This window comes from Aulostomus chinensis, chromosome 21 (genome assembly GCF_037954235.1).
Source record: "Aulostomus chinensis isolate RoL2024-O1b breed Wild chromosome 21, RoL_Achi_v1.0, whole genome shotgun sequence".
NCBI classification, from domain to species: domain Eukaryota; kingdom Metazoa; phylum Chordata; class Actinopteri; order Syngnathiformes; family Aulostomidae; genus Aulostomus; species Aulostomus chinensis.
In genome coordinates this window covers 6,180,778-6,206,123 of record NC_141340.1, presented here as the reverse complement: position 1 = coordinate 6,206,123, position 25,346 = coordinate 6,180,778, and the positions used below count along the sequence as shown (strand labels likewise).

Below are 25,346 nucleotides of genomic sequence, written 5' to 3'. Positions count from 1 at the left end.
TGCAGTTCTTTGAGATCAAGTACAGTAAATATGGTATGAATTATGCTCCTTTAATGAAATGTGTCATACAAGAGCACACTCATTCATGGGCTCATATGAATGACAATAGGAGTCAGAGATCTTTAATCTTTGACAGAAATATTATCCTGAATTTACTGAGGAGAGCCGCAGACGTGTCAGACATTGGCATGGAGCTATTGTAGGCAGTTAAAATGAAAGAAATTCCACTATTAACACATATGTAATAAATTCAGCTATTGAGTTCATTTGGAAACAGCTACAAATGTGTTGCACAATAAAATAAGCTAATACAGGCTTCAATTTGGTTAACTGACTACAAGGTGGGAATAACGACTGAAGGTCCCCATGGAATAATGTGAGGTTTTCCCATTCTTTCCAATCTGCTGACATGACAGGAAATCAGCATAAGCCAGGGTTTTCCACAGCTAAAAGCAGCACTTTAGCATGCATTACTGCATTAGCTGCTAGTCCTGCTGAAACACAGCAGTTCAAATACTGCCAGATTTAAATGATGGGTTAAACTTGTGTGTGTGTGTGTGTGTGTGTGTGTGTGTGTGTTGGTATTTAAAAATTATGTCTTTTTATGTCACTCTTCTGCTTTTGTCTGCTTTTCACTCAACACACAACAATAAATGTCTGTTTCAAGGATGTTGGCTCTAAAGACACTATGTGTAAGATTTGGCTTATCATTTCATTTGTACAAAAAAAAGAGGCAGCAGTCAATTAATTACATACATTACTAACAACCTAATTTTAAAATCAATAATTATGTAAACCAACTAAGGAGAAACGAGAAATCTGACAGCAAATGATCCATGCTGCCGTTTTAGAATCTTTAATTATAGCGTCAGCGGAACGTTTTTTACAGCTTTCTTTGCTCAGCTTCAGTATCATTCTGAATGTTTATTTGTTCTATTTTGTCATTTGCTGCTGTAAATATTGGTTTTGAATTATCTTAATGAGGTTAGCATGCAGGCTTTTTTTGCTACCTAAAATTGTAGCACCCACGTTATACTAGCTAACCTATCACCACATCCTCTCACACTACAAAAGGATATTAAGATAAAAAGGCTAACTGGTAAGCATACTGACCAGCTAACTATTTCTCACTATCTCCTCCTGACAAACAAAGAGGTATTATGATATGGAACAGACTGGGGCTAGCTGGTTGGCCTGTTATAACTGTTTCATTTATACCAACAAACTTAAATTAACAAGCTAACTGATTGCTCCATTTCAGTACTGGCACCCAGCATTCTCAGACATTCTGGAACTAAAATCTTACAAGATGAAAGGGCAAATATGCAGAAACTTGTCAAAAACTTGACTCCACTTTTGAGTACACACTTCCTTTTTGGTCACATCCTATTGTTACGCTGTTTCTATTGACATATTCAGTCCAAAATGGTAGCGGCACTGTTGTTAAAAATGCTCCAGTTTCCCCTCTTGGGCTTCTAAACTCATTGTTTCATAGCAGTCATTTTCCTCCAACACACCTATTGTTTACTTGCTAGTCACATCAGCTAAACTGAAATGAAGCCAATATTAGCCATTTTTTAATTATTATTGTTGTAGCCATTTGTTTCCAAATGAAACCAAATTAATTCTCCTGATTGATTTGGATTTGTATTCATCTTGTAGCGTGTTAGCATGCTAACCGGCTAACTACCTCTATAGCACAACAGGTACCTTTCATCATTTAAACAGTTGTTCCTTCACATTCGGTGGACAATTTTGATCAACTGTTCATTGGCTTGAACTAAAAGGCTTCTATCTAGGCAAGCGCATGTAATTAAAAACCATGAATTGAGTAAATTACTCCACTTTGAGTGTTTCAGCTCTGCTAATGAGAAATCGTTTTGAAAGTCTGCCTGGCTATGCAGCCTGCAGTCTGTAACAATTCCAAGTAAAGTAGGTCAGTTTTGCTACTTGACTACGAGTGATGGAAAAGTATGTCCATGGCAGCAGGTAGATAAAAACTCACCTAAACAAATCCAATTTATGTAACAGAAAATCCAAAGACACATAATATCACAGTATCAACACTGACAATGACTAAATTAGTCAGCCCTGAAAATGTCATTTAAAATAAGTCTGAGAATCCTGTAAATGACCATGATTTTTTTTTTAAGTAACTGGAACAGGATGTCATGTGAGTAACAGTGCCAAGAGACAACAAATGCTCCCATTCTCCCATACCGTATAATTCAATGGTTTAGTGACACGAGGGACAAATGATGAATAAAAAGCCGTACCTTCTTTCATAAGTGAATCTGACACAGCTGTGCTCCTCAGTCGCAGTTGTTGCAGAATGGAGCCTTAAATAGCTTGCATTCAGTTTTGTTATGTAAAGCCAAGCAGGCTATGATTTTTTTTTAAAAGTCTCTTTCTATTGAATTATTCATTGTTTTTGCCTCGTTTCTGGTGGGGCAACTCTAAAAGCAGCCCTAAAATATGAAACCACATGACGCAAAGACATGGAAAAAGCAAAAATAATGATCCAATCTATTACAGTGTATATTAGTAATTCAGATTTTGACCTACAATAGTGGAAAATATAATAACTTCATCTTTTCAAGTGCATATTGATATGCATTTTGTGTTGATCATAGCACAACTGCCCTTAAGTTTTGAATAGTGACATTGAAAATCTTTGGTCATTTATGACTTTTAAATCGTTTCTTCATAAATGAGCCACTATTCTGTGTACAAACTGTGTGGACAGTAACAATTAACTCCTTGTTGGTGGACTGGATGTTACATGTGACGGGGCTGAAGGCTCACATGATGCGTCATCTAGGTTATAGCCTCAGGTGCTGTGGACTTTCCAGACGAACACAAAGCCACTACAACAAACACAATCTGTATTTGTTTTACGATGAAGATGCTCAGATTATCCTTGTCACAGTCGATTTTATTATATCGACTTTTACGAGCCACTGAATCCTTCAAGAAACAGCAACATTTTGTAAATCAACACAAGAAGAAACCTAAAAAACAAATCAATTACCAAAAACATGAGCTCATGAGATCTCCAAAAGCTGAGAACTTTAAGAACACTAAATCGCTTTTAAGCAGGGCAGACACAGCATTTCTGCAGTTATCACGTTGTATTGCAAGACAATGAATCTAATCTACATCAGGGTATGCTGTATTCGTAACTGAAGTACAAATACCACTAAAAGGCAAGTGCATAACCATAAATGGACAAGAAATGAGTCAAAGTGGTGAGAGGGATAAACATCAGCTGTTTCAGTAAAAAAAAAATCAATATTTGGTTCCAGCAGGTCAGTAAAGTATCACCCAGGAAGTACTGCGGTATACTGCAGTACTGATATTTTGGCTCAGCCCATTTCCCAAATTAAAAAGTCAAGAATTCTATGATCTATTGTGAGCCTAAATGTGTAAGGTGTGAACACTTGTGGCACCTTAGTTTATGGTTGTCCTTGTGACAGCAAAAACTCAAAACACAAAAAGAGTGTTTTTCAATTCACTCATAAAAATGTTGCTCTCCGAAGCATCACTAGTCGAGCCGTTCCTCCAACAAACCGTGTCTTTTCAGTTCCTTAGACACAGCATGCACGAAAATAATCAGCACGATACATGACAACAGAGAGCCAAGTGTTTTGTACTTTGTTCTAATTGCCATTACAAGATGAGTAAAGTAGAACCTTAAAATAAAGTACCTCCATCACAGAGAGAGGAGCAACATGTCATGCACGACTATTACTACAGGAAACATCTTCTCAGTTTGTTCGAATACACATTTTACTGTAGTTTTCGCACCAGCTTTTGCCTCAGAGCTGACACCCTGCCGCGTATCCTTTTTTCTATATTTAAACAATCTACAAGACACACTGATCAACAGGAAGTCTCGTGAAAGCTGAGGGACGACCAAAAGTTAGCTCTCTGACTATTTCCTCAGATGGAGGTCATTTTATTTGTTAGCAGGGTTATGCAACAGTAACAACAGAAAAACCTAGCTTTAAGCTTTTAAGCTAGCAGAAGTGGCACCGAACCTATGCTGGCGGCCATCTGCCTCGACCAAGAAAGAGAGCAGGGAAGGAAGAGTAACGTGAGCGTAGCGGCAGTCGCTGCAATCATTGTTATCTATTGGAGCAGTTACACTGATCACATTAGTCATGCAAGACAAGTGTGAGGCTGTGCAATGGATTGGCTGGTCTTTTTTTTTTCTTTTCCCCCTCCTCTCCCCTCGCCACGTGACCACACAGCTCCCCCAGGCCTCTATAATGACAGAAACGCCATGGAGCTGGCTCCATTTGTTCTGCCTGCCCCGCAGTGGAGGAGGTAAAGAAAACCTGCACTGCCCTGCTGACGTTATGTGCCCCTGTTTATTTCGACACGAGAGCAGTACGATTGTGGGTGTCAATCTCAAATTTCAGTCGTTGTTATGATTTTTCTTCCTAAGCTAGTGTTTGTTAAATCGCTGAGGGAGTCAAGTGCTCCCATGCTAGTAGCTTATGGCTACATCTAATGGGTTTACTGTTATGTTAAACACACTTTCCTGTTACTCGTCTGGATTTCAGAGTGACAAATCTTTGGCGAATCCTAAAGATTTTCAAACCAACAATCACCAAATGCAGAAGATGTCGTCACCTTTGGACTCTTCTTTGAGTTTATCTCTTGGGGGAATCTTTATAAAAAGAAAATTCCAAAGTGGAAGAGCCAACAAATGATTCACCCAGTCGGATGAAATGTTATAAACACACTAGATTTCACAAGAACAGTAGGAATGTTTCACATGTGTAACATTTAACAAACAGGGTCTTTTATAATCTAAAAATAACCCTAGCGCAACTTCAGGCAATGATTTTCACAATATATATATGCAGCGGTTTGGAATAAAACTCATTCACTTCCCCCCCTGAAGTATCAGACTGTGAATTAAAATGCTTTTGACTGAAAAGCCTGTTATATAAAAGTAAAAAATATAAAAGGCCTCTGCCTATTAGGTCAAGCCCAGCCATGCTTGAATAGAATGACTGTGAAAAGTCAACATTTTTCTGGTCCAGCCCATGTGATGTGGTGCGAGAGGCATGCTCAAAGGAATGCCAATGCAGTGAGGGTTTCCCTTGTATTGCGCCGATGGCTCTCTGTGGTTTAGGGAACGCAAAGCCAATGACGCAGAGTACCATCTGTAGGGTAGAGAGAGACAATACACCCTCCACGGGGGAATAGCAAGTGCCTGCAGCTAATATTGAGTCAAATCAGGGAAGAAATTAGCGGCGTCTTAAGATTAATCACCTCTGACATTTTCATATTAGCGAATGTCAGTTCTACTAGTCTCCACTGCTAAACAGAAAACACAAGTTACTGTGTTTGGTCCTCTGGTACCTAGGAAGAAATACACTTCTTACATGTAGTTAAGAATTAATTTCAACTGGCATGAGAGCAGATGGACTGGCCCTTTGACCCCCCCCAGCCCTTAACCTTGAAAAAATACTGCACTTTTGATCACATTCACATGCTAACATTAGCATTTAGCTGAAAGTAAAGCCTCACATAGCTAGTAGCACGCCTGGTTACGCTGTAGATATAGTAACCAGGCAGTAACGTGTTGCTAAACGTCCCTCCGTTGTACAAAACCATTCATGTTCTGCTTAGGGAGAAAAGAAAAACACTTTTGCTTGCTTGTGGTTCTGAAAGCTAATCACAACATATCATAATCATAGCTTCGAGGCAAGATGCCGGTGCGCATGGATGCAGCGGCTCTTAGCTCTCCAGTTTGGTGCATATTTTTTATACTTTTTTGTGTGTTCTTGTGGTTTAAAAAATTGCACCAAAGGGAGTTGCACTCCAATTTCATTGTATGCTACACAAGGCTTTTGATTTGATTTGATGACTGTTGTTAGCAGCATTTAGCCCAGGATGTAGCGACAGTCATGGCGCCCTTGCTTGTCACATCAAATTGGGAAACCCTGTTCTATTCAGGCACTTGTACACTGGTCTCATGCCGCTCCCTCACTTAAAACAGACCGCCTTATTTTACAATCCACATTTTCGTCAACCTTTTCAGTGTGTAGGGTCCTACTAGCTAGCTAGCTTGCAGTTTGTTGTTTCACAAAGCAGAGGTGGAAACAGCAGCATGCAGGAGACTGAAGGGGACTGAGAATACCAACCGAAAGAACCTCCAATGACAAGCTTGTATCCACAACATTGTTCCAGTAAACCAGACTAGTAACCAGCGTATGACACGCCTCAGGGTTCACCAGCAGGGTAGGGCTAAAAATCTATCCTGAGGTAGTACTTGACAATAGGGCGGGAGGTCAAAAAGACAAAAAAATGATCCCCTTGGTTGGGAAAAAATGTGCTTTGCAGGAATAAACACTAGTATTACAGAATTAAAACCAAGTGCTTTCTGGGAAATGCAGTTTTGGCACCAAAAAAAGGCACCAAAATAAAACCTTGATACCTCCCACACACAGAGATGCCCTCACCTCTTGTGTCTCCAGCCATCGAGATAAGGAGCGAGGTTATATTTCAGCTGTTATCTCTCCATTGTTTTCTACATTTCTGCACTGATCCAAAAGTAAACATCCTTGAGAGCTCTGCTGCAGCCACAGAGAGAGAAATTACGAGGCGGAGACTGGTGGTGGTGGTGGTGGTGGTGGTGGTGGTGGTGGTGACTCATGAGTACATTTGTGTCCTTATGCAGAGATCAATAATTACGTGGTGCTGAATTTAAATGATATGTTGCTGGGACAACTTTTTCTTCCTTCTTCGCATCTCTTGATGACTCACGCAGAGAACGACATCTCTCCCGTGGTCAGCTCTCTTCCTCAGGTTACTGTATTAAATATTCATGGCCTCCCTTTACATAATTTAGTTTGTCAACATACCAAGGAAATAACTTGGTTAGAAGAAGAAAAAAAGTGGGTGTGAATGCTCCAAATTTGAGGACAGACACTTACAGAAATCCAGGACATTTTGAAGTCTCTTCAGGCAAAGCCACACTACAGGGTAGATGATGCAAGCGAATCCCTGTATGCTAATTTCAAGAAAGGCACTCTAATCTAAGAGTAATCATGGCTTTAAGCTGGTCGTCTGCTTCCTGGGTTTCGCCTACATCTGAAGGGTGTATCCCCGTTTGAGTTACATTTAAGGGTTATCTCGCCTGTGTTTAAGCAGTGAAGAGCATGTTGCTGGCTCTTTTGGTGCCAGTATAATGGTCTTCCCTGTCATGTGATCGCTGCAAAAATTCCAGAGCGGCTACTGAAGCCCAGCGCACATGGCCGCCCTTCCAACAGATGTTTTTCGTTTGTGCTGCAGTCTCTCGGTACAGAGGCACGGAGCCAGAGAGGTGATTCATGATGCGAGCCTTTTCCTTGTTAGAGTCAGCAGACAGAAAGTGTGCACCACGTTGAAAATAAACACAGCTTTGGCTCTGTTTTGATACGATTCATATTTTTATGATCTAGTAAACATGCAAGGGACAGAAGTAAGAAGTGATGGAGAGCAGTGGCTGAAGTGTTGTAGTTGTTAGTATACGGAGGAGGGAACTTGATTCAGCACAAGGCCTGTGTTGTTGTTTTTTTACCATCTCTGGTTTCCATCCTTACAGAAGAGGATTAGGGCCACAACCAACATGTGAAATTCTAAAAATACTTGAATTTTTAGAATACAGTCAGCATTCTGACTTTTTTTCCTCCTCAGAGTTGGGACTTTAAACTCAAACTTGAGTATTTTCTTTTTTTTTCTCTAAATTACGATTTATTTTCTCAGAGACATGGCTGGCAAAATGAAGTCAGAATTCTTTGTGTATTCCAGCACGACATCGCAGAATATCACTCGCTCCTACCAGTCAACCCTGAGGCACATGTGTTTTAAAACGAGGTCAAATTTAGGCATCGGCAGAACAGTTAAGGTGTGTGCCTCCCTGGCTTGACGCTTCCCTTTAATCAGGCCGGGGAGGATGGTGATGGAGGATGGTTATGGTGGGGAGGTGGGGAAACACACAGCCCACCTGCCTGACCTGATTACACTCCGCTGACATGATCAAAGCAGACGCAGCAGCATCATATAAGGTGACCCTGAGTGTCAGTGTGTGTGTGTGTGTGTGTGCGCAGTATTTTCACTGCAGCCAGAAGAAACTGATCAGTTATAAGTGCAACAAGACTCTCTGTAATCCTTTAACAGTTAAATCCAGATCTGACAGCCAAGCAGAGACTAGAAGAGGTCTTTCTCTCTGCCACACACACACACACACACACACACACACACACACACACACACACACACACACACACTGCTACAGCCTGGCAGCATGCTCTGAAGCTGTGTTATGTAATAGCCAGCACATAGAGCTGCAGGCCTGAGTGCACATCCTCCTTTTCCATCACTATTCCATCAAAGCCACCCCATCCCCTCTGTTACTGTTACTCTTTATGTTGCAAGAAAGAAGAGGTAGGTTCCCACACACACACACACACACACACACACACACACACAGCTCTGTGGAGGTAATAGTGCAACATTAAAAAAAATGCATTTAGTGGCCTAGAGTTCAATAGGTCACATTCAGTGTGTAAATATGCAGGATAACAAAGCATTAAGATGTTGGAATGCTGTCAAAATGACGTGGATTTTCACCTGCAATAACACGTGCGTGTGTGTGTGTATGTTGTGTTGTGTTGTGTTGTGTTGTGTTGTGTTGTTAGATGAAGCATCCTCCATCCTGCAGGCCTTACCTCCTCCAGCACATTCACGGTGTTCCTGCAGCTCTGCAGTCGGGTGGTGAAGCTGGATGTGGTCGGGGAATTGTAATCCTCAGTTGTCTCCGAGAGAAACTCGGACACCGATATTTGATCTGGCATCCTTTAACGGGGAAAATACCCACCGGCTGTTTGGGTGATTAATAATCAAAGAGACAAAACCATGTAAGACTTAAAAAAAATGAAAAAGATGAAAATGACCGATGGGGGGAGAGAGAGAGAGAGAGAGAGAGAGAGAGAGAGAGAGAGAGAGAGAGAGAGAGAGAGAGAGAGAGAGAGAGGATTTTCCTCGCAAAACTATGGAGATTATTAAGACGTGTCTCTTCTCCGGTGACTTCTCAAATGACTTCACTCTTCCCCAGAGGCCATGGGAGGAGGGAATTACCTAAATGTCTACGGGCTGTGTCCACTCGCCGCGTCCTATTCCTTGAGAGGATGTCTAAAAACGACGCATGTATAAATAGTGTCACTCTGCGTCTGAGACTAAACCTCGCAGAGAAAACCACCGTCAAGAATAGCGGATGCCCACATTATGCTCTACAGATGTTCAATCAGCCGCTTGTCGTCAAAACAGCCCACCGTTACAGGCCCCTGCTCGGGATTGATCATAGTCCACGGTCGGCCGAGGTCATCGCGAACCGCAGCGGGCTTTTGGTCCTCTTTTCTTCAGCCGTAGTTGGTGTTTTTTAACGCTGTAGGCTGCCTCGCACACACACACTCACACACACACACACATCCACTGCTACTCTCTCCCTGCTCCGCCGCGCTCAAGCTGCTGCCCCGAGAGCCACCGTCAAGCTAGCGCAGAGGACGGGCACAACATCCGGTTAAGGGTTTCAAAATAAAAGGTGGAACCAGTTGCCGCAATAATGTGGTACTTATTTGGCGTAAATATATGGATAAATAGCACTGTAACAGGTGATTATGACGGGTAAAATGCATTAATTAAGGCCAGTGGTCGCAAACTGTATCGGCATCACGATTGAAATAATTTCAATTCAATATTTTTTCTCAAAATAGTTCAGCTGTACCTCAAGTATTAAGCCACAGTGGGTTGGAAAATAAGGTGTTAAACATTATATTAAAGTCACAGTTTCTATAAATATAGATTCTGCCTCTAACAGAATATTACAATGTGTTAGACTAAAATAATAAGTTGGCTCCTGGAACATGAACAATAAAAAACTGATTAAAAAAGAAAAGAGACAAAACAAGAATCACAGTCAAAAAAAAGGGTAGGAGGAAGAGTGAATTTATGATTTCGTACCCACTCATATACATTTTAACATTTTTCTTTAAATATCTGTACCAAATACATTTAAAACAAAACTTTAACTGTAAAAACAGCTATAACCCACAATAAATATCCAAACACATATCCAGTAACACACCTTAGTATCCATCCAGACCCTGTCTACCCTAGCATAAATCAACAAGACTCTGCTGAAATCTGGAGGCAAGCAGTGGTAATATAACTACTTATAAAAATCAGAAGTCAAATAAAAAGTGGTTTTAACTCTTATTATGTAAATTAGATGACGCGTCTCCTGGTATTTCCTATTAATTGACAGGAACTTGTCGCTTTTCTCTCCCACCCACCTCGCCCGGGTGACGGGAACGGGCACTGCGCATGCGTGATCTGGAATCTCACTGCAGAGAAAGCTGCCTTTTAGCTGATCTGATACTGTCACTGAAAACAGCGTTTTACTGAGAAAATACTTCAGTTATTTCTGCTATTAGGGACAGTTAGGAGGAATTTTACAGTTGAGGGTATTACTTCCCAGTTATTTAATCAACACTAGTTTCTTACATTGCTTTAAATGATTGTTAATGCCAAAGGTTAAAACCCTCCCTTATGGCTGAAGTATGTTTTGTTTTGTTTTGTTTTGTCATTTAATATGTCAAAAACACCACTGAAAGGATTTGCTTGGATTGCTGCTTCATCATAGTCTTTTTTTATATTTGAATAGCTGTTAATGTGTGTTGGCTGTGTTAAACAGAGCGCGGTCTGATAAGGTATTAAACTAAATGATTTATTTATCCCAATTCCCACATGAACATGGGCATGACATTCATTTGCATGGTGTTTCAGTGTTGCTGTATTCATCATAAGAGAGTTTCTGTTGGCAGACCAAGTGTGATGTATGAGTTTGAGCTTTAAAATGACAATAGAGAATTCAGGTAAAACCGATACCCCTCCAAAATTGTGCCCAGATATATCATCTCTCCTTCGAAGTCAGGTTTGCATCCAGATAAGCAAAGCTATTTGCAACCAAAACGTGCACTTTAATACAAATTACAAACAAAAAGTGAATTTGAGTTTGCTTCAAAGTCATATCAACCAATCCTGTTCTTTAATTTCATCCGATTTCAGATTTTTGAAGCAACTGATTACACTCAAAGATCAACATGGTACTGTAACAAACAAATTAGAGAATACAAAACAATATATATGCAAATGTTTTACGAGTGGGCATGAAATTGTGTTGTTTTTTTCTCCATATTTTGAAAAGCTTTCTGCCTTTTGTCACACAAATCCAAACATGAAGCGCCACCCTGTGGTGTTTTTTCTCATTGTGTTTTCCGTCAAATGCATCTTTTCACCAAAGGTTCCTTAAACGGTTCCTATTGACAAATATCTTTATTTCACAGTCAAACCTGTAGTACTATAGATATTTTCAACCATTATAAATTTAGCTAGGGTTTCATTGGGGGTTAAGTATATTTTCTTGAATTATATTTTATGATGTCTCGCGATATGTAACAATCGCGTTTTATTTTGAAAAAAGGTGGACAGGAAGTTTGACTTTTTAGCTAACTCAACTGAGTTAGCCGCTAGCTCATCAGAAAGGTGAGCAGAAGTCAGGGGCCGGTCTGCCGTTTTTGTCCTCGGGAGAGTTCGTCACAGGTTTAAGAACCAGAACTCGGGTGGAAAAACGGGGGCGTCGTCGCTGAATTCCTGACAACGGTTGTCACCTCTCAGGAAAACAGTCTGCTGACCCCAAACTTTTGGTGTGGAAGCTAACACAGCTGAGTCTGAATGGCTGAAGGCTCCTCGGGTAAGTGAACGTGTCGTAAATCAAATTAAACCTGAGGCCAGTGGTCACCAGTGTTACCTAACCAGTGTTAAACAGTTAAATTCACACGTAAAGGGTTAGCCTGCCTTATTAGCGCGTTGCTAACATGTAAGCAATAGCTCACATTTTGTGTTAGCCAGCTAACCCTAGCTTTAACTTTTAGTTAACGACCTGGGATTTTATCAGCTGTTTATTTACAACGTCATGACATCGCAGCTGAGTGGTTCTTCATGTTAGCTTGTCTGCGTGACCTGTTGGGTGACGTGAAAACATGTGACAATTAAATTGCACAGCCATATCTGATCTTATACAGTAACGCCTGGAGCTAACAGTCATGCAACTACTCTGTCAGGTGATAGGTGGCACCAGTGTGTGAGCTCATATTAGTTTGAAACTTAAAAGTAGCTGAGACTGCATGTCAGTGCAGAATTTTACCTAACTACTGGCTAATTATTTATCCAGGTGTTGTTTTTGTATTGTCAACATGCACAATTTTATAAAAGAACAGTCATTCAGATATCAAAGAGGCATATACACATTTTACGGCTTGTGTGATAGTGTTTGTGTCATATAAAACTTGAATTTGCCTAATGTTTCCATCCCCACTGTTAAAATCAATTATCCCCTTAAGTTGGTGTATTTGCGCATGTATTTATTTAGAGGTCTGTCACTTTCTCTGTTTGCAGGCCCACCTGACCTCAATCCTGAGGCCCCACCATTTAAACAGCAGAACCAGTACAAATCTAAAAGGGATCAGCCAAGACTCAACAACGACAGAAGCTTGAATAGTTCAGATCCTTCTCAACAATATGGATACTTCCACCAGGGCTTTGGCCATAATAATTCACACTATGTAGGGCATCAGCATCCTCCCTATCAAGGAGACCAGGGTGCCAGAAGGCGAGGTCGAGGAAGGAGGGATGGGTACAGAGGCGTTAATGGGAATTTTGGTGGTTCAAACCCACGATGGCAAAGACCTGGAGGCGACTGGTCCCTTGGCAACAACAGAGGACCTGGTAGCTACCAGTCAGGTCCACATCCCTCTGACGGACCTGATGGGCCAAACTGGCGGAGAGATGACACGGGTAAAAATCTTGACTCTGCCAGCGAAGGCCAGGATGGCTGGGCTAAAAAACCCAGGAGGTTTAACAAAGAGCAGAAGAGAGGAGAGCACGCTGATAAAAAGGAGAACAAATCTACAACAGACTGTCAGAAGTCAGATGACAACGAAACTGCAGAAACCAGAGAGACATCTCAGCGGAGCAATCGGGACTCCCGACACGACGACCGTCATCAAAAGAATCCTTCTGAAACCAAACGACGGCACGGACCGATCAAACCACACAAACGGCCACCTCAAGACGAAGTGTGTCCAGAGAAAGGAGCCGGTTTCCAGGATGGCAGGAGACAGAATCCTAGCTGTAAATCTGAGCGAGGCTTGGGACAACAACCAGCCCCCCATTCCAGAGGGCAGCGAAGACCCCTGCATCAAAACCACAGGCCCGGTCAGAGGAACTGGGACAAGATGCCAGAGAGCAAGGAGACCCAGACTGGTGAGTCTGTGTCCTGTGTCCTGGTCTGCGATGCTATTTAACCACACAGGACTCATGTTGACCCTCAGTTTCATTTGTGCTTGTTGGAGCACCTAATTGAATGAAAATTTAAAGCTCTTTTGTTTTGCTTGTTGCCAAATGTAAAATGTTAAAAATGGCGTCATTCCGTGTCTATTCAGTTGTAGGGAAATTCAACACTGGTGTCATAAGAATAGTGGTGGCAGTCACAAGTACAGTTTGGTACCAGGGAGGGAAGCTCAGTCTTGGATTTTTTTGGTCGATATCTGGCCGATAACTGATATTTACTGATGTTGATATCCTTATAAAAACAAGTTTATATGTTTACATGTTGTACACATTGTTTCTTTACTCTCAAAGCATTTGGATAATTCCATAAATGATATATTTACAGAAGACAACAGATGATGACCAAAGAAGAGGAGACTTGAGGGGTCAGCCTAGTTTTGCTAATGGGAACGATACCAATATATGAATGAATTACCAGTATCTACTCTTACAGATAATGTGCTGATAGTACTTTGCCTCCCTAATTGGTATCCGGCCATAGATGAGGGACTCCGTTTCGAACACCTAGTTGCTGTCGTAAAAAGATTTAGATTTGGCACAAGTGTGTCGATGACTACACAGGAAGTAGCATAAATTGCTCTATCGGTATTTTGTCCCACACCTACTCAAGGTTTATGAGAAGTGATCTTAAATTTGAGTGAATTGAAAGCTGCATTAATGAAGCTCTAAGTCTCCCATCTCCTCTCACCCCAGGGTGTCTGATTGAACAGCTGTCGGAGGAGAAGTACGAGTGCATGGTGTGCTGTGATGTCATCCGGCTCATGGCTCCGGTGTGGAGCTGTCAGAGCTGTTTCCACGTCTTCCACCTGAACTGTATCAAGAAATGGGCTCGATCCCCGGCCTCTCAGGCAGACGGTAACAGGCTTATTTGGATGTGTAGCACCTATGGGTTTAGATAGCACTGACCTCGACTCTTTTCAGTGTGGTCGTCTGTGTTTGTGTGTGTGTGTGTGTGTGTGTGTGTGTGTGCGGCTACAACACAATAGAACAACACACACTCATATACTGGATGGTACAGCTGCTGTTTCAAAGGTCGCCGTGACCCCATTGACAAAATAACAAAAGCACAGCTGTCATGCGTTAGATGTTCCTGCTGCATCAACACTGTTTTGTGTTGCATGGAGGCCACTCGTCATATCTGCTGGTAAGAATACTGACGTTAAAGTGAAAATGTCTTTCAGATTCAACTGAGGGGTGGCGTTGTCCAGCCTGCCAGAATGTTTCTCTGAAACACCCAACCTCCTACACCTGCTTCTGTGGTGAGGGATTGTTTACTTCATGCAATACTTCTGTCCCCTTTTAAAATCTGACTAAAAGTGTCATGGCTCCTTTTACATCTCATGCATTTGTTGGGTAGGTAAAGTGACCAATCCAGAGTGGCAGCGCAGCGAGATTCCTCACAGCTGCGGTGACATGTGTGGCAAGAAGAGGAGCGGCGTGGACTGCAACCACCCCTGTAACATGTGAGACAAACATCCCAGGAACTCCAGGATCTGCTGGATGGAGCTCCCGGCTCAGATTTTCACCGACACTATTTGCTCATGCTCTCGAGCTTTTAGAAAGAAGCCTTTCATTGTGTTGCCGGTTCAGGCATCTTTGATTTTATCAAGCTGCTGTTTTTATGCGATGAGATGGTTGAGGAGGTGTGTGAAATAGTTATAGAAAAATCAAAATGGAGTTGCATTATGGGAAGTGTAGGATTCGATGGATTCTTATTTTCACCCGTACTCATTGTGGTTATGAAATTTATCCTGAATGCCTGAAAATCAGTTTGGATGTTTGTCATTTTCCTAATTAAATATTGGCACATGTTTTATCTGTTGGCTAATTTAAAAAGAAGAAGAAAATCCGGTCATGCATTAATTTTCTCATAACTAAAACAGCCTACCTGAGGTTTTTTTTTAATGTTGTTGATGTTATTTCTTTTTAAATAAGAATCCTGGTGCATTTAAAGTCACACTTTATTTTTCCAAGTATTTTGTGTTTTACACATTATTTCATGAAACGTACTTTTGTTCAAGGCCAGCCCCGTGTGGGGATTATGATCTTGTAAATAATTATGGCATAGAAATGTACTTTACTGCAACTCAATATTTTACCAACAAAACTCGGCTGGCGACCTCCTTGATCTTAGAATAATCATTATTAGCCCTGAAAAAATATATCGCTCCATCTCTAATACTAATGACTAAAAAGCCCCCACTGCTTCATAGAGGTAAAAATGTGTCCTTGAGCTCTTAAATGGTGTCTTCTGTGTCTCCTTCAGCTTATGTCACCCTGGACCCTGCCCTCAGTGTCCCGCCTTTGTGACAAAATCCTGCATCTGTGGGAAGACCAGGTACTCTGATTATATCCGTCTCTCTCCGTGTTTCTCCTGGTACCTGTAGACTCTCCTCCTTTGGATTTCTGTCATATTTGACTGAACTGTGTCTTTGCAGCCAGCCGATGCGCTGCGGCCAGGCTTCGGTGCTCCAGTGTGATAAGGTGTGCGGGGCTGTACTCAACTGCGCTGAACATACCTGTGCTCAGGTGTGCCACAGCGGGCCGTGTCAGCCCTGCCAGCTACAGGTTCAGCAGGGTCCGTCTCTTTTTGCCTAAACTAGTTCAAAAAAGATAGATAGATAGATATAGACCTTGTTAATAATGATAATATGAGCATTATCATACATTATATAATGTGTATATGTGTTCCCTTTGCTTCAAGTTCCTCAAGTTCTCATAAAATACTGACAGAATGTTCCATTTTGTCTTTTTTCCTGTAGTTTGTTACTGTGGCGTCAGTACTCAGGATGTTCTGTGTGGCACAGACAAAGACGGATTTGATGGTGTGGGAAATTTCTCCTGTCAAAAAATCTGTGGAAAGTAAGATTACCCTACTACACTACCTTCACTTGGATGGTTGACAGCACCTGCTGACACTTAACAACACTCACCTCCATTCAGGATGTTGAACTGTGAAGCTCATCGCTGCCAGCAGGTGTGCCACCTTGGTCCATGCCAGCCGTGCCCTCGCTCGCCCAGCGCGGTGAAGACTTGTCCCTGTGGTCAGACGCCGCTGATCAAACTCCTGGAGCTGGGCCACCCGGACCGACAAAGCTGCTCCGACCCCATCCCTTCCTGTGGGAAGACATGCAACAAACCCTTGGCCTGTGGATCCAGTGGTAAGAAAGAGGAAATGTGTGTATGATAAAAAGGAACCTATAACATGGATACACTCCTACCTGTACGCCTCGTTTTAACTCAGACTGTCCCAGCGGTGTGTTCGGCTCTTACACTGCCGAATGTTGTGATGTCTTGTCAAGCCTGAGCTTTGAACATTTATTTGAAGAACATGTTCATCATCCTTTTTTTTATTTTAACAAATGCATTTTCATACCACACAGAAGAGTTTATGCTGTTCTTTTTCTGAGATATCTTGATTCCCTTTTTCTGTTTGTTCACCGACTATTTGACAGTTAAAATCCTGGAACAAATAAACTGTTGTAGATTTCTTATTCTAAAAGTAAAACTATGCTACTTTTTACTGTAAAATAATAACTGTAACGGGGAGAAGGGCCCCGAACAGTTCTTGCACTTTGGCAATGTCGGTTTTTGAAGGCACTGATGCTGCCAGGTCCACTGATGCTCACGTCTCGAATCACTGACCCAAATCCAGAAGAGTGCTGTCGTAACAGTATAAACAAAATTTCACCTCAGTCTGTTCTCTTGTCCCGCTTCAGAAGTGTCCTGTAATTACCACCTGTGGCAGTAGAGGGCGCTGTTTTTCTTCTGTTTTTCTTTCTTAAAGTATCGTGTTCATGTATGTTTTTGAAGAGCATTGTTCCTCCATGGAGTCAGAAGTTAACAAGCATGTTTGATTCCAGACACCATCCATCTGTGTGAGAAGCTGTGCCATGAGGGCAGCTGTGGGCCCTGCTCCCTGACCTCTACGGTCAGATGCAGATGTGGGTCCAAAACCAAGGTGGGTCAGAACACTCCCAACATCTGTTTGCTGTCTTGCTGCCACTCTGTTTGTTCTGACTTCAAACAATTTATATTTCAGGAGGTTCCATGTGCCACAATCCAAAAAGAGGGTGAGTTTAACAAATGTCCGAGGGGAAATGAAGCGAATGCATCATGACAACTTACCTGAGGGGTTTTGTGTATTAAATGTCTGTCACTCTGTGTTCCAGAGGAGCTCGTCTTCAGTTGTGAAAAGCGCTGCAACAAGAAACGTTCTTGTGGCCGACACAAGTGTGGCAAGCTGTGTTGTGTGGTGAGTAGGTTTGTGTCAGACCGGTGCAGTTAATGCAGTCTTAACACCTTCAGTAGTTTTGACAAATGGATGTAAAGCTGTCAAGCTACAACTGAGTACAGTTTAAAATGTTGACTTCGACACCCAAACCCCGTAATGATACTTTTCTCAGTGCCAATTTCAACAACATCAAAGTTGCATTATACATTAAAAACCTTTGGCATTTTCACACATTTAAGATGATCTTGTCACCTAAAATATGAACCAGTTCACCAAAATGTGGTTAACTATCATTTGTCCATTTTAAGTCTTAAGTTTGATCAAGAGTTTCACTCAAAGCAGTTTTTAATGAGATGACACATGAACGGCATGGGGGATATTTACTGCTTAGGGATTGAAATCTAGTATTGAGTTACAAATTGCTCTAAATTAAGAAAAGATAAGACCAAGACAGCAGCGGCTGTAACAGTTCAAACAATAATGATAAAGAATTAATAACAAAAATAAGTTGCATAATATACTGCTTTTCCAAGTGCTCAAAGAAGATAAAGACAGTGCGGTGAAATAACTTCATGCAGGTAAACAACAATCATCACCAATTCCAGTCTGTCACCAGGTTATTCTCAGTTTCATCATGTGATCAAATTGCTGCTGTCTGTTTTTTCAATCAGTTTAATTGGATCTGGATTCAATTTGACTGTGAAGGAAGGTTATGATGACTTGTTTACGGTCTAGAGCCAATTGTGGTCTTTTTTTAATCATCGCACTCTGCACCTCTACGCCATCTGGATGTTCCACCAAAACTCAATTTCAGCTTGCAGCATGTGCTCACCACAAGTGTTTTGAAAATGTTCTCACAATCAATCCAAAATGATTTAATATGTCATATGAACAAGGAATGTTTACAAGAGGTGGTGTCACTCATTGCTCCCCTCTCTCCATCTAGAATGTGGATCATCAGTGCCCTCTGATCTGCGGCTACAAGCTCAATTGTGGCCTCCACCGCTGCCAGGAGCCTTGTCACCGTGGAAACTGTGAACCCTGCTGGCAATCCAGTGAGTCACGCCGTCATTCGCTCCTGTCCACCCGAGCTATATTTACGACTCTCAGAAGTACCATTTTGTTATTCTCCTCTGAAAACAAACTCTTTTGAGATTGTTTTATTTTTTTTACATCACTTCATATTTTCCCCCGTGTGGTATTATGTCTGGTTTTAATGTGCCGTGATGTTGCCGCACTGCTCACATCCTTGGCGGTGTCCTGATTTTTTTCTTTCCCCCCCGTGTTTTGCAGGTTTCGATGAGTTGACGTGTCACTGTGGGCTGTCTGTCCTGTACCCACCCATCCCCTGTGGTACCAACCCACCTGAGTGCAAAAACACGTGTACGAGGAGACACGAGTGTGACCATCCAGGTAAGATGTAATAATGAGCCTCCACACTGCCGTTATTCATTGGTGAAAAGAATATGCTCCTCACGTTTGTTTCTCATTAGTGTTTCACAACTGCCACAGTGAAGAGAAGTGTCCACCTTGCACGTACCTCACCCAGAAATGGTGCATGGGGAAGCACGAGGTCTCTGAAGCACACATTTGCATAATTTATTGTTTCATGCATTTTGGATAACATTCAAACTGTTTTCTTTGACCCACAGCAACGCAGCAACATCCCATGTCATCTCCAAGATATTTCTTGCGGCCTAACGTGCAACAAAGTGCTAGCATGTGAAATGCACCGCTGCAAACGCATCTGCCACCGGGGGGAGTGCTTGGCAGACAACGGCTGCCATCAGCCTTGCACGCTGCCTCGTCCAGACTGCGGCCACTTGTGCTCTGCTCCCTGTCATAAAGGCAGCAGCTGCCCACGCACCACCTGCACTGCCAAGGTACGATGGCAGCAGCTGGACCTCCAGTGGCTTAAACAGGGCTTACAAAGTGTTTGCAGATGGTCTGCGTTACATTAAGACATGGGTTCATGTGACATATTTACTCAGCGTTAAACGGCTCTCTTCAGTGTTCTAAATTATTAGCTTGATTACCAAAAAAAAGAATCTTATTGAGTCATAAATCTTGTTCTATTAATGTAGCAAGAGAAGGTCCAGCTGTGTGTTCTCTCTGTTCATTTTGGCCACATGAAGGCTTCCAGCAGTCGACTCAATCCGTTGCAACAGAGCGTAACTGTCATAAATGTTTAACTTGAATGAAATAATAATAATACGGCAAGTCCTTCGAAATTCAAGAACTCTACACATAATGAGACACAGCTGCAGGAATTCCTCACAGGAGCGGTGTTGAAAGCAGCGTATATTCCTCTAAAAACCTGGAGTCTAATTCTCTGTCCGTGTCTTAGGTGGCGCTGCAGTGTGATTGTGGTCGCAGAAAGGAGACAGTGGTGTGCACAGAGGCGGCCAGTTCGTATCAGAGGTCAGTTGAACTTTGTGTTTCTTTGGGTGGGTTTTCAACACAATGCCATTAAAACTTCCTCACATTTCTATGGTGCAGGTATGCAGCCATCGCCATGGCCAGTAAACTGTCGGACATGCAGCTCGGTGAATCGATGGACATTGGCCCTCTCCTCACGAAGAAAGAGCTAAAACAGACCAGGTAGAGGAATGGAGGAGAAGACCTGATGGAAATGACAAGAAATTACTGCAAATCATTACAGGAAAATGAGTGCAGTGACTTCAATAGTATCAGACTGGGATTCCTAATCTTCTCATCTCAGGGGCTCAAAAATAAAGGTGCAAGAGAACCCTAATATCCCCCAGAGGTGTGAGAACCATTCTGTCATTGGCACATACCGACTAAAAGGCCTGTCAAAGAACAGCCAAAGTTAAACTGATCTAAAATTCATAGCAGTTTTACTACTTAAACTAAGGCCTTTTAGAAAAGTGTTTTTTTTTTCTATGTATCTTTTTCCGATCTTGCGATCCCCGCAGACGTCCTGACCCTCATACTGGGAACCCCCCAGTGTAAGAGGTGTTTGATGCCTGAGATGAGGCAATTATTTTTAATCAATGAGGGAGCATTATTTTAATGGATTCCCTGCTCACTGCGACTGAAGGCTTTATTTGCTGCTGCATTAGTATTTGAGCGAGCTTTCCTTTAGCCGCCACTCGTATGATTCAGCCATCCAAGATCGGTTTGTTGTCTGTGGAGGGATTTTTTTTTATTTATTTATTTATTTTTTTGGTTCTTTGAGTTGAGACAATTGTGGTGTAGATTTTCATTGTAGAAACTATCCAATAAGTGTCTTGACAGGATCTAGTTTGGTTCCTCAGGCTTGAATGTGACCAGGAGTGCGCTACACTGGAAAGAAACCGGCGCCTGGCGGAGGCTCTACAGATCGACCCATCGTCCGACCCCTTCAACGTGCGCTCCACCTCTGTATACAGCGACAGCCTGAAAGATGACGCCAGGTCCGTTTATAGCCCCAAGCGTTTATTACTCACCATTGATTTATTGCACTGGTTTGTTTTATGTGCACTTTTTCCTCACCACCAGCAAACCTGCCTCTGTATCCCTCTGTCTCCCAGAAAAGACCTGAAATTTGTTACAGAGGTAGAGGAGGAGATCAAGAATCTGGTTGAGCTTGTTAATAAGGTAAGATGGTACAGCGTGTGTGTCCTGACTTAGTGCTCGGCTCTCAGCATGTGATGCTCCCTCTGGTGGCTTTTTAGGGAGCCCACCTAAAACTGCATTTTCGCCTCCAGTGTGGTTCATTTGGGGCGGGTGTGACACCTGCAAGTGTGATCGGGTTTGAAATAAACTGGATCGAGATCTTGTGGTCTCAGGACAGTTAGAAAGGAACCTGTGTATGGTTGTGTTATTTACGTGAACCAAACATGACCCGACTACCAGGTTCTAGCAGCTCCCAGGATCAATCGTGCTTTTCTTCATTGTGTTGCAGCAGAGCACATGAGTACACAGCCTTTACGGCTGGAGAAAACAGAAAATATATGCCCTAAAAACCTTGTGGAAATATGCACCAGACCAAACACATGCCTTTCCCCCTGTACTTACTGTCTTGCTTCCATATGAGACATGTCTGACTGATAAGCTAAGTCAACGTTCTCATGTGGTTTGTAGTGACGCATGTTGGTTCGCTTGAGCTTTTCTTTGTGAAAACAAACCAAACTTAAGGGACAATGATTTAAACTCATCATGGAGATACTGAAGCACTTTAATAACTTGTTGTTTGTTTGCTAACAAGTACGGCAAACCTCCACCTCTGTTGAGTCCAAGAGTTCATACGGTACTGAAAACAATCCTGAAATTGACCGTTTCTGCTGCTGCTGGCAAACCACGTTGCTGGAGGCTTTGATTTTAACTTACAAACATTTGATGGCTTTCCGTTAATTTTTCATGTGTAAACCGATGTTGTGTACAATGGATGGTCATCAGAATTTTCTTCAAATGGTTATTGAAATTCAGTGGTAGGAATGTGTATGGATGCTGCATGTCACATAATATCTTTGGATATTATTCAGGATTTAAATTACCACGGGGACGCACAACTAAAGGCCAAAGCCTTCTAATTTTTGCATGTGTTTGGTTCCAAAGTTGTTGTCTGATCACCACTGTTTCTGCTCTGTGTCACTACCTGTCCATTCACTTGCTTGGACTCAGTCGAGCTGGAGGAGGAAACCAGGAGAAAACGCACATTTAGTGCCAAATTCAGAGACTCGGGACATTCTGCTCCTAGCCCTGTCGGTTCTCTAGTGGTCCTGTAGTATGGAACCAGCTGTGGGTTTTTCTGACAGGTTGGCAAAGCCTCCTTAGTAACCAGACTAAATTGGTAGTTACCTTATGAAGTAGCCAGAAGAACAGTGTTTTTTCTATTTTCAGATGTTTTTGATGCATTGAGGCGATCAGGAGCGAAGCTGTCAAGGTCACTGCTGCTGTGGATTTTTTTACTAAATGTAAAGGATTGTTTATCTCCAGTTCTTGGGAATCACGTGGGTGAAGCTTTTCAGCCTCTTTGTCTCCTGGCTCTCTCTTGCCGCATGCATACTACTCTGCCCTCGCTGACTTCATCTGCCCTTGGTTTTCCTGTGTGGGCTTCGACTCTATACTAGTTATTTTCCCTCTTCTTCCTCTGTACTATACTATTATATTAAATCAGGCTTAGTGACCCTGTATACAGGCCACACAAACATAACCATGCTCAAAATAAAAGTATGTTAGCCTTAGAAAGTCATTAAAATACATTTCTGTTTCTCTAAACTGATTGTAGGGATTTTCTCACATTCTGCTACTGCCGTATTAGCGACGTCCGCCCCTTTGTAGGGCAGTAAGCTCTTGAATCATTGCTCCAAGTCATTCTAAAAGTTTTGGAAGGGGTTCAAACAGGGAAATCCATTTCCCTTTAGGGCCTGGCTTTGGGTTAGGTGCCTCATGGACTAAGTAATGGACCTTCCTTACTGATCCCTGCAGGGGAAACAGCCAAAGAGAACCCACTGTTTCCAACCCATGAACCGAGAACACCGGAAGATCATCCATGAGCTGGCCGAGGTCTACGGCATGGAGAGCGTGAGCTACGATAGTGAGCCCAAACGCAGTGTTGTCATCACAGCGATCAAGTAAGACCAAATCTGCCCGTACAGGAAGATGGTGGCATGCACAATGCAGCCATTCACAAATAAGTTGAGGATATCTTCTCATTCTCAGGGGGAAGTCTGTCTGTCCTAAATCCACTCTGACATCTCTGATCGAGAGAGAGACGGCCGTACGGGCCCCAGTTCCCATTGCACACATTAAACAGCACAGCAGCAAGTAAGACTATGGCCCCAGTTATCGGATCTTTGGTGTGTGTTCTGTTGGCAGCGCAGCTGGATAGCTGTAGGTTTTATAAGGGTTGGGTACCAACCTCAGTACATTTACAGGTATCATGCGACAACACTTCCTCTAATATTTCAAAATGTAAATCTGGCCTGGCCACACAGCTAACCTGAGGAAACACCTGGTCAAACTCAAAATGAGTAAGAGTGTCTCATGTCTGGAAGTTCCTCGCTGCAGCAGCTGCAGACGCAGCTAACATTCGCAGCGCACCGGGGAATGTGGAGGTTAGCCAACTCTATGTTGTAAGGATTGCTTAAACCTAAGGTCCAAACGAGGGCGGCGATAGAGATTCTGTAACTGGAATGCGACTTAGAACTCCGTCCTGCTCACCTCATGTTGCTCAGGTCGTGGATGAATTCATGAATGCGTCATACGGAATTAATAGCTTCTAACTGCTGGTTAATGACTCCTGTTCCTCTCCCTCCTCCTTGAAGGGTTGTCAGCGGCGTCACTTGGTCAAAGCTGGTGAAAGAAGAACCTGTGATTGATTATTTTGATGTCCAGGACTAAAATGAAGACCTCGGCACCTCTACTGGAAAACGCCACTCTGCATCTGCCAAAGCATCTGAAAGCTTCTTTTGGTTTTGTTTTCAAACCCCCAAAAAATCACTAAATACTCCTGTTATTGCTGCATTGAAGCACCCACTCTTGGTAATTCTTGGAGAATGAATTGAATAAATGAAACGCTCTTGATTTATTATATTAAACTTAAGACAAATTAGTGGAAAGCTTGTTTACTTCTTGTATGCAACAATTTCCTCATTGAAGCCAATAAAGAGTGAATTCTTCTCAATTTGTAGTCTCAGTTGCTATGAAGTTATTAAATGGTCTTCAGTATCCAGGCTGTTTGTTGCAGTGGCTGCAGAGGTGTCTCAGCAGAAGAGTCCGATTCAGAAAGGCTGCAGTTTTTTGGGGCCGTGTGATGTTTTTTGGTATTGAATCCAGGCTTGTGTAGCAAATCCCTGCAGATGGAGGGTTTTTTTGAGTGGGTGGCTGGGAGTGGGCTGCACTGCGCTAAGAAATCATTGTTTGCAACACAGCTACGACCCAGATGTGCTGCACTTTGAAAGTTCTTCTACAGCCTCAGCACCTCCGGACCTGATGGGGGCTGGGACGCCTCAGCAAGGTGGAAGCTAGTCGGGGTGATGCCTGGACCCTGCTGACATCTGCTGACGTATGGTTTAAAGGCTGACTCGCACTTGAATCACTTGGACTGCAGTACCGTCAAGTATTGATTTGAGTACAAGATTCGGCACTGACTTTTTATTTCAAAATGTGCAAACATTATCTAATATTTTACATCATAAGTGGGATTATGAACTGGACAGAAGCCCTCATGAGTTGAAGTTCATCTAAGGTGAATACATCTGTCTGTGGATACTATTTTGGAAAATCTGGATTTTTAGATGCCAATTTGTTACATATGCTTAAAATGTCAAAACCTGTGTGTGTTGAATGTTACGGAGCCCGGGGGGTGGCCATAGAGTGGGGGGGGAATAATTTTATTGCCTTAAAATATAATTTTTCACCTCAATTTAATTAATAATGTATGGTCAAAAGATATCCCTTGTTTAGTAATGTAGTCATTTTGACACTACAATTAGTTCTCACAAAATCAAAGATTGGTAAAAAAAAATATATATATATAATTGTATTATATGACTTCAATATGATTAAATTGAAAGAAAGACCTTACTTGTAAATAAATAATTTGAGGGAACAAGTTATAATTTGCATTCTGTGCAATCAATTTTAAGAAATATACTTACATTTTTTTTATTAATCTAGATTCATCACATTGATT

The 25,346-nt window shown here is 42.2% G+C and overlaps 2 protein-coding genes across 9 annotated transcripts in view; one reads left to right on the top strand and one right to left on the bottom strand.

Moving 5' to 3' along the window:
- Positions 1 to 9,541, bottom strand: part of asap1b (ArfGAP with SH3 domain, ankyrin repeat and PH domain 1b) — a 63,443-nt gene extending 53,902 nt beyond the window's left edge. For 3 of the 7 annotated variants that reach the window (XM_086192132.1, XM_086192131.1, XM_086192133.1), the window contains exon 1: positions 8,730 to 9,540. In XM_086192132.1, coding sequence (XP_086048258.1) covers positions 8,730 to 8,855 — 126 coding nt within the window. In that variant the 5' untranslated portion in view covers positions 8,856 to 9,540. Of the gene's footprint in view, positions 1 to 8,729 lie in introns of all 7 variants that reach the window. The other 4 variants (XM_086192128.1, XM_086192129.1, XM_086192130.1 and 1 more) reach the window with 4 other exon arrangements.
- A 1,982-nt stretch (positions 9,542 to 11,523) lies between these two features.
- nfx1 (nuclear transcription factor, X-box binding 1) lies at positions 11,524 to 24,348 on the top strand. Of its 2 annotated transcripts, XM_086192134.1 has the most exons (23): positions 11,526 to 11,812; positions 12,517 to 13,383; positions 14,164 to 14,325; positions 14,652 to 14,729; positions 14,828 to 14,933; positions 15,737 to 15,808; positions 15,909 to 16,048; positions 16,233 to 16,332; positions 16,414 to 16,631; positions 17,334 to 17,431; positions 17,513 to 17,543; positions 17,643 to 17,725; positions 18,651 to 18,759; positions 18,998 to 19,117; positions 19,198 to 19,277; positions 19,357 to 19,587; positions 20,052 to 20,125; positions 20,204 to 20,305; positions 20,983 to 21,120; positions 21,238 to 21,304; positions 23,138 to 23,283; positions 23,372 to 23,476; positions 23,977 to 24,348. In XM_086192134.1, the coding sequence occupies exons 1-23, from the start codon at positions 11,794 to 11,796 to the stop codon at positions 24,050 to 24,052; spliced, it is 3,222 nt and encodes a 1,073-aa protein (XP_086048260.1). In that variant the 5' UTR covers positions 11,526 to 11,793; the 3' UTR covers positions 24,053 to 24,348. The 2 variants fall into 2 exon arrangements, with proteins under 2 accessions (XP_086048261.1, XP_086048260.1); XM_086192135.1 differs by lacking the exons at positions 23,138 to 23,283; positions 23,372 to 23,476; positions 23,977 to 24,348 and adding an exon at positions 22,331 to 23,124 and having other exon boundaries at positions 11,524 to 11,812.
- The last annotated feature ends 998 nt before the right edge of the window (positions 24,349 to 25,346 follow it).

Excerpts from the sequence above, each read along its gene's own strand:
- nfx1 (XM_086192134.1), top strand. Across the intron at positions 17,544-17,642 it reads TGCCACAATCCAAAAAGAGG|AGGAGCTCGTCTTCAGTTGT; the intron begins GTGAGTTTAACA and ends TCTGTGTTCCAG. Across the intron at positions 18,760-18,997 it reads TGAACCCTGCTGGCAATCCA|GTTTCGATGAGTTGACGTGT; the intron begins GTGAGTCACGCC and ends CGTGTTTTGCAG.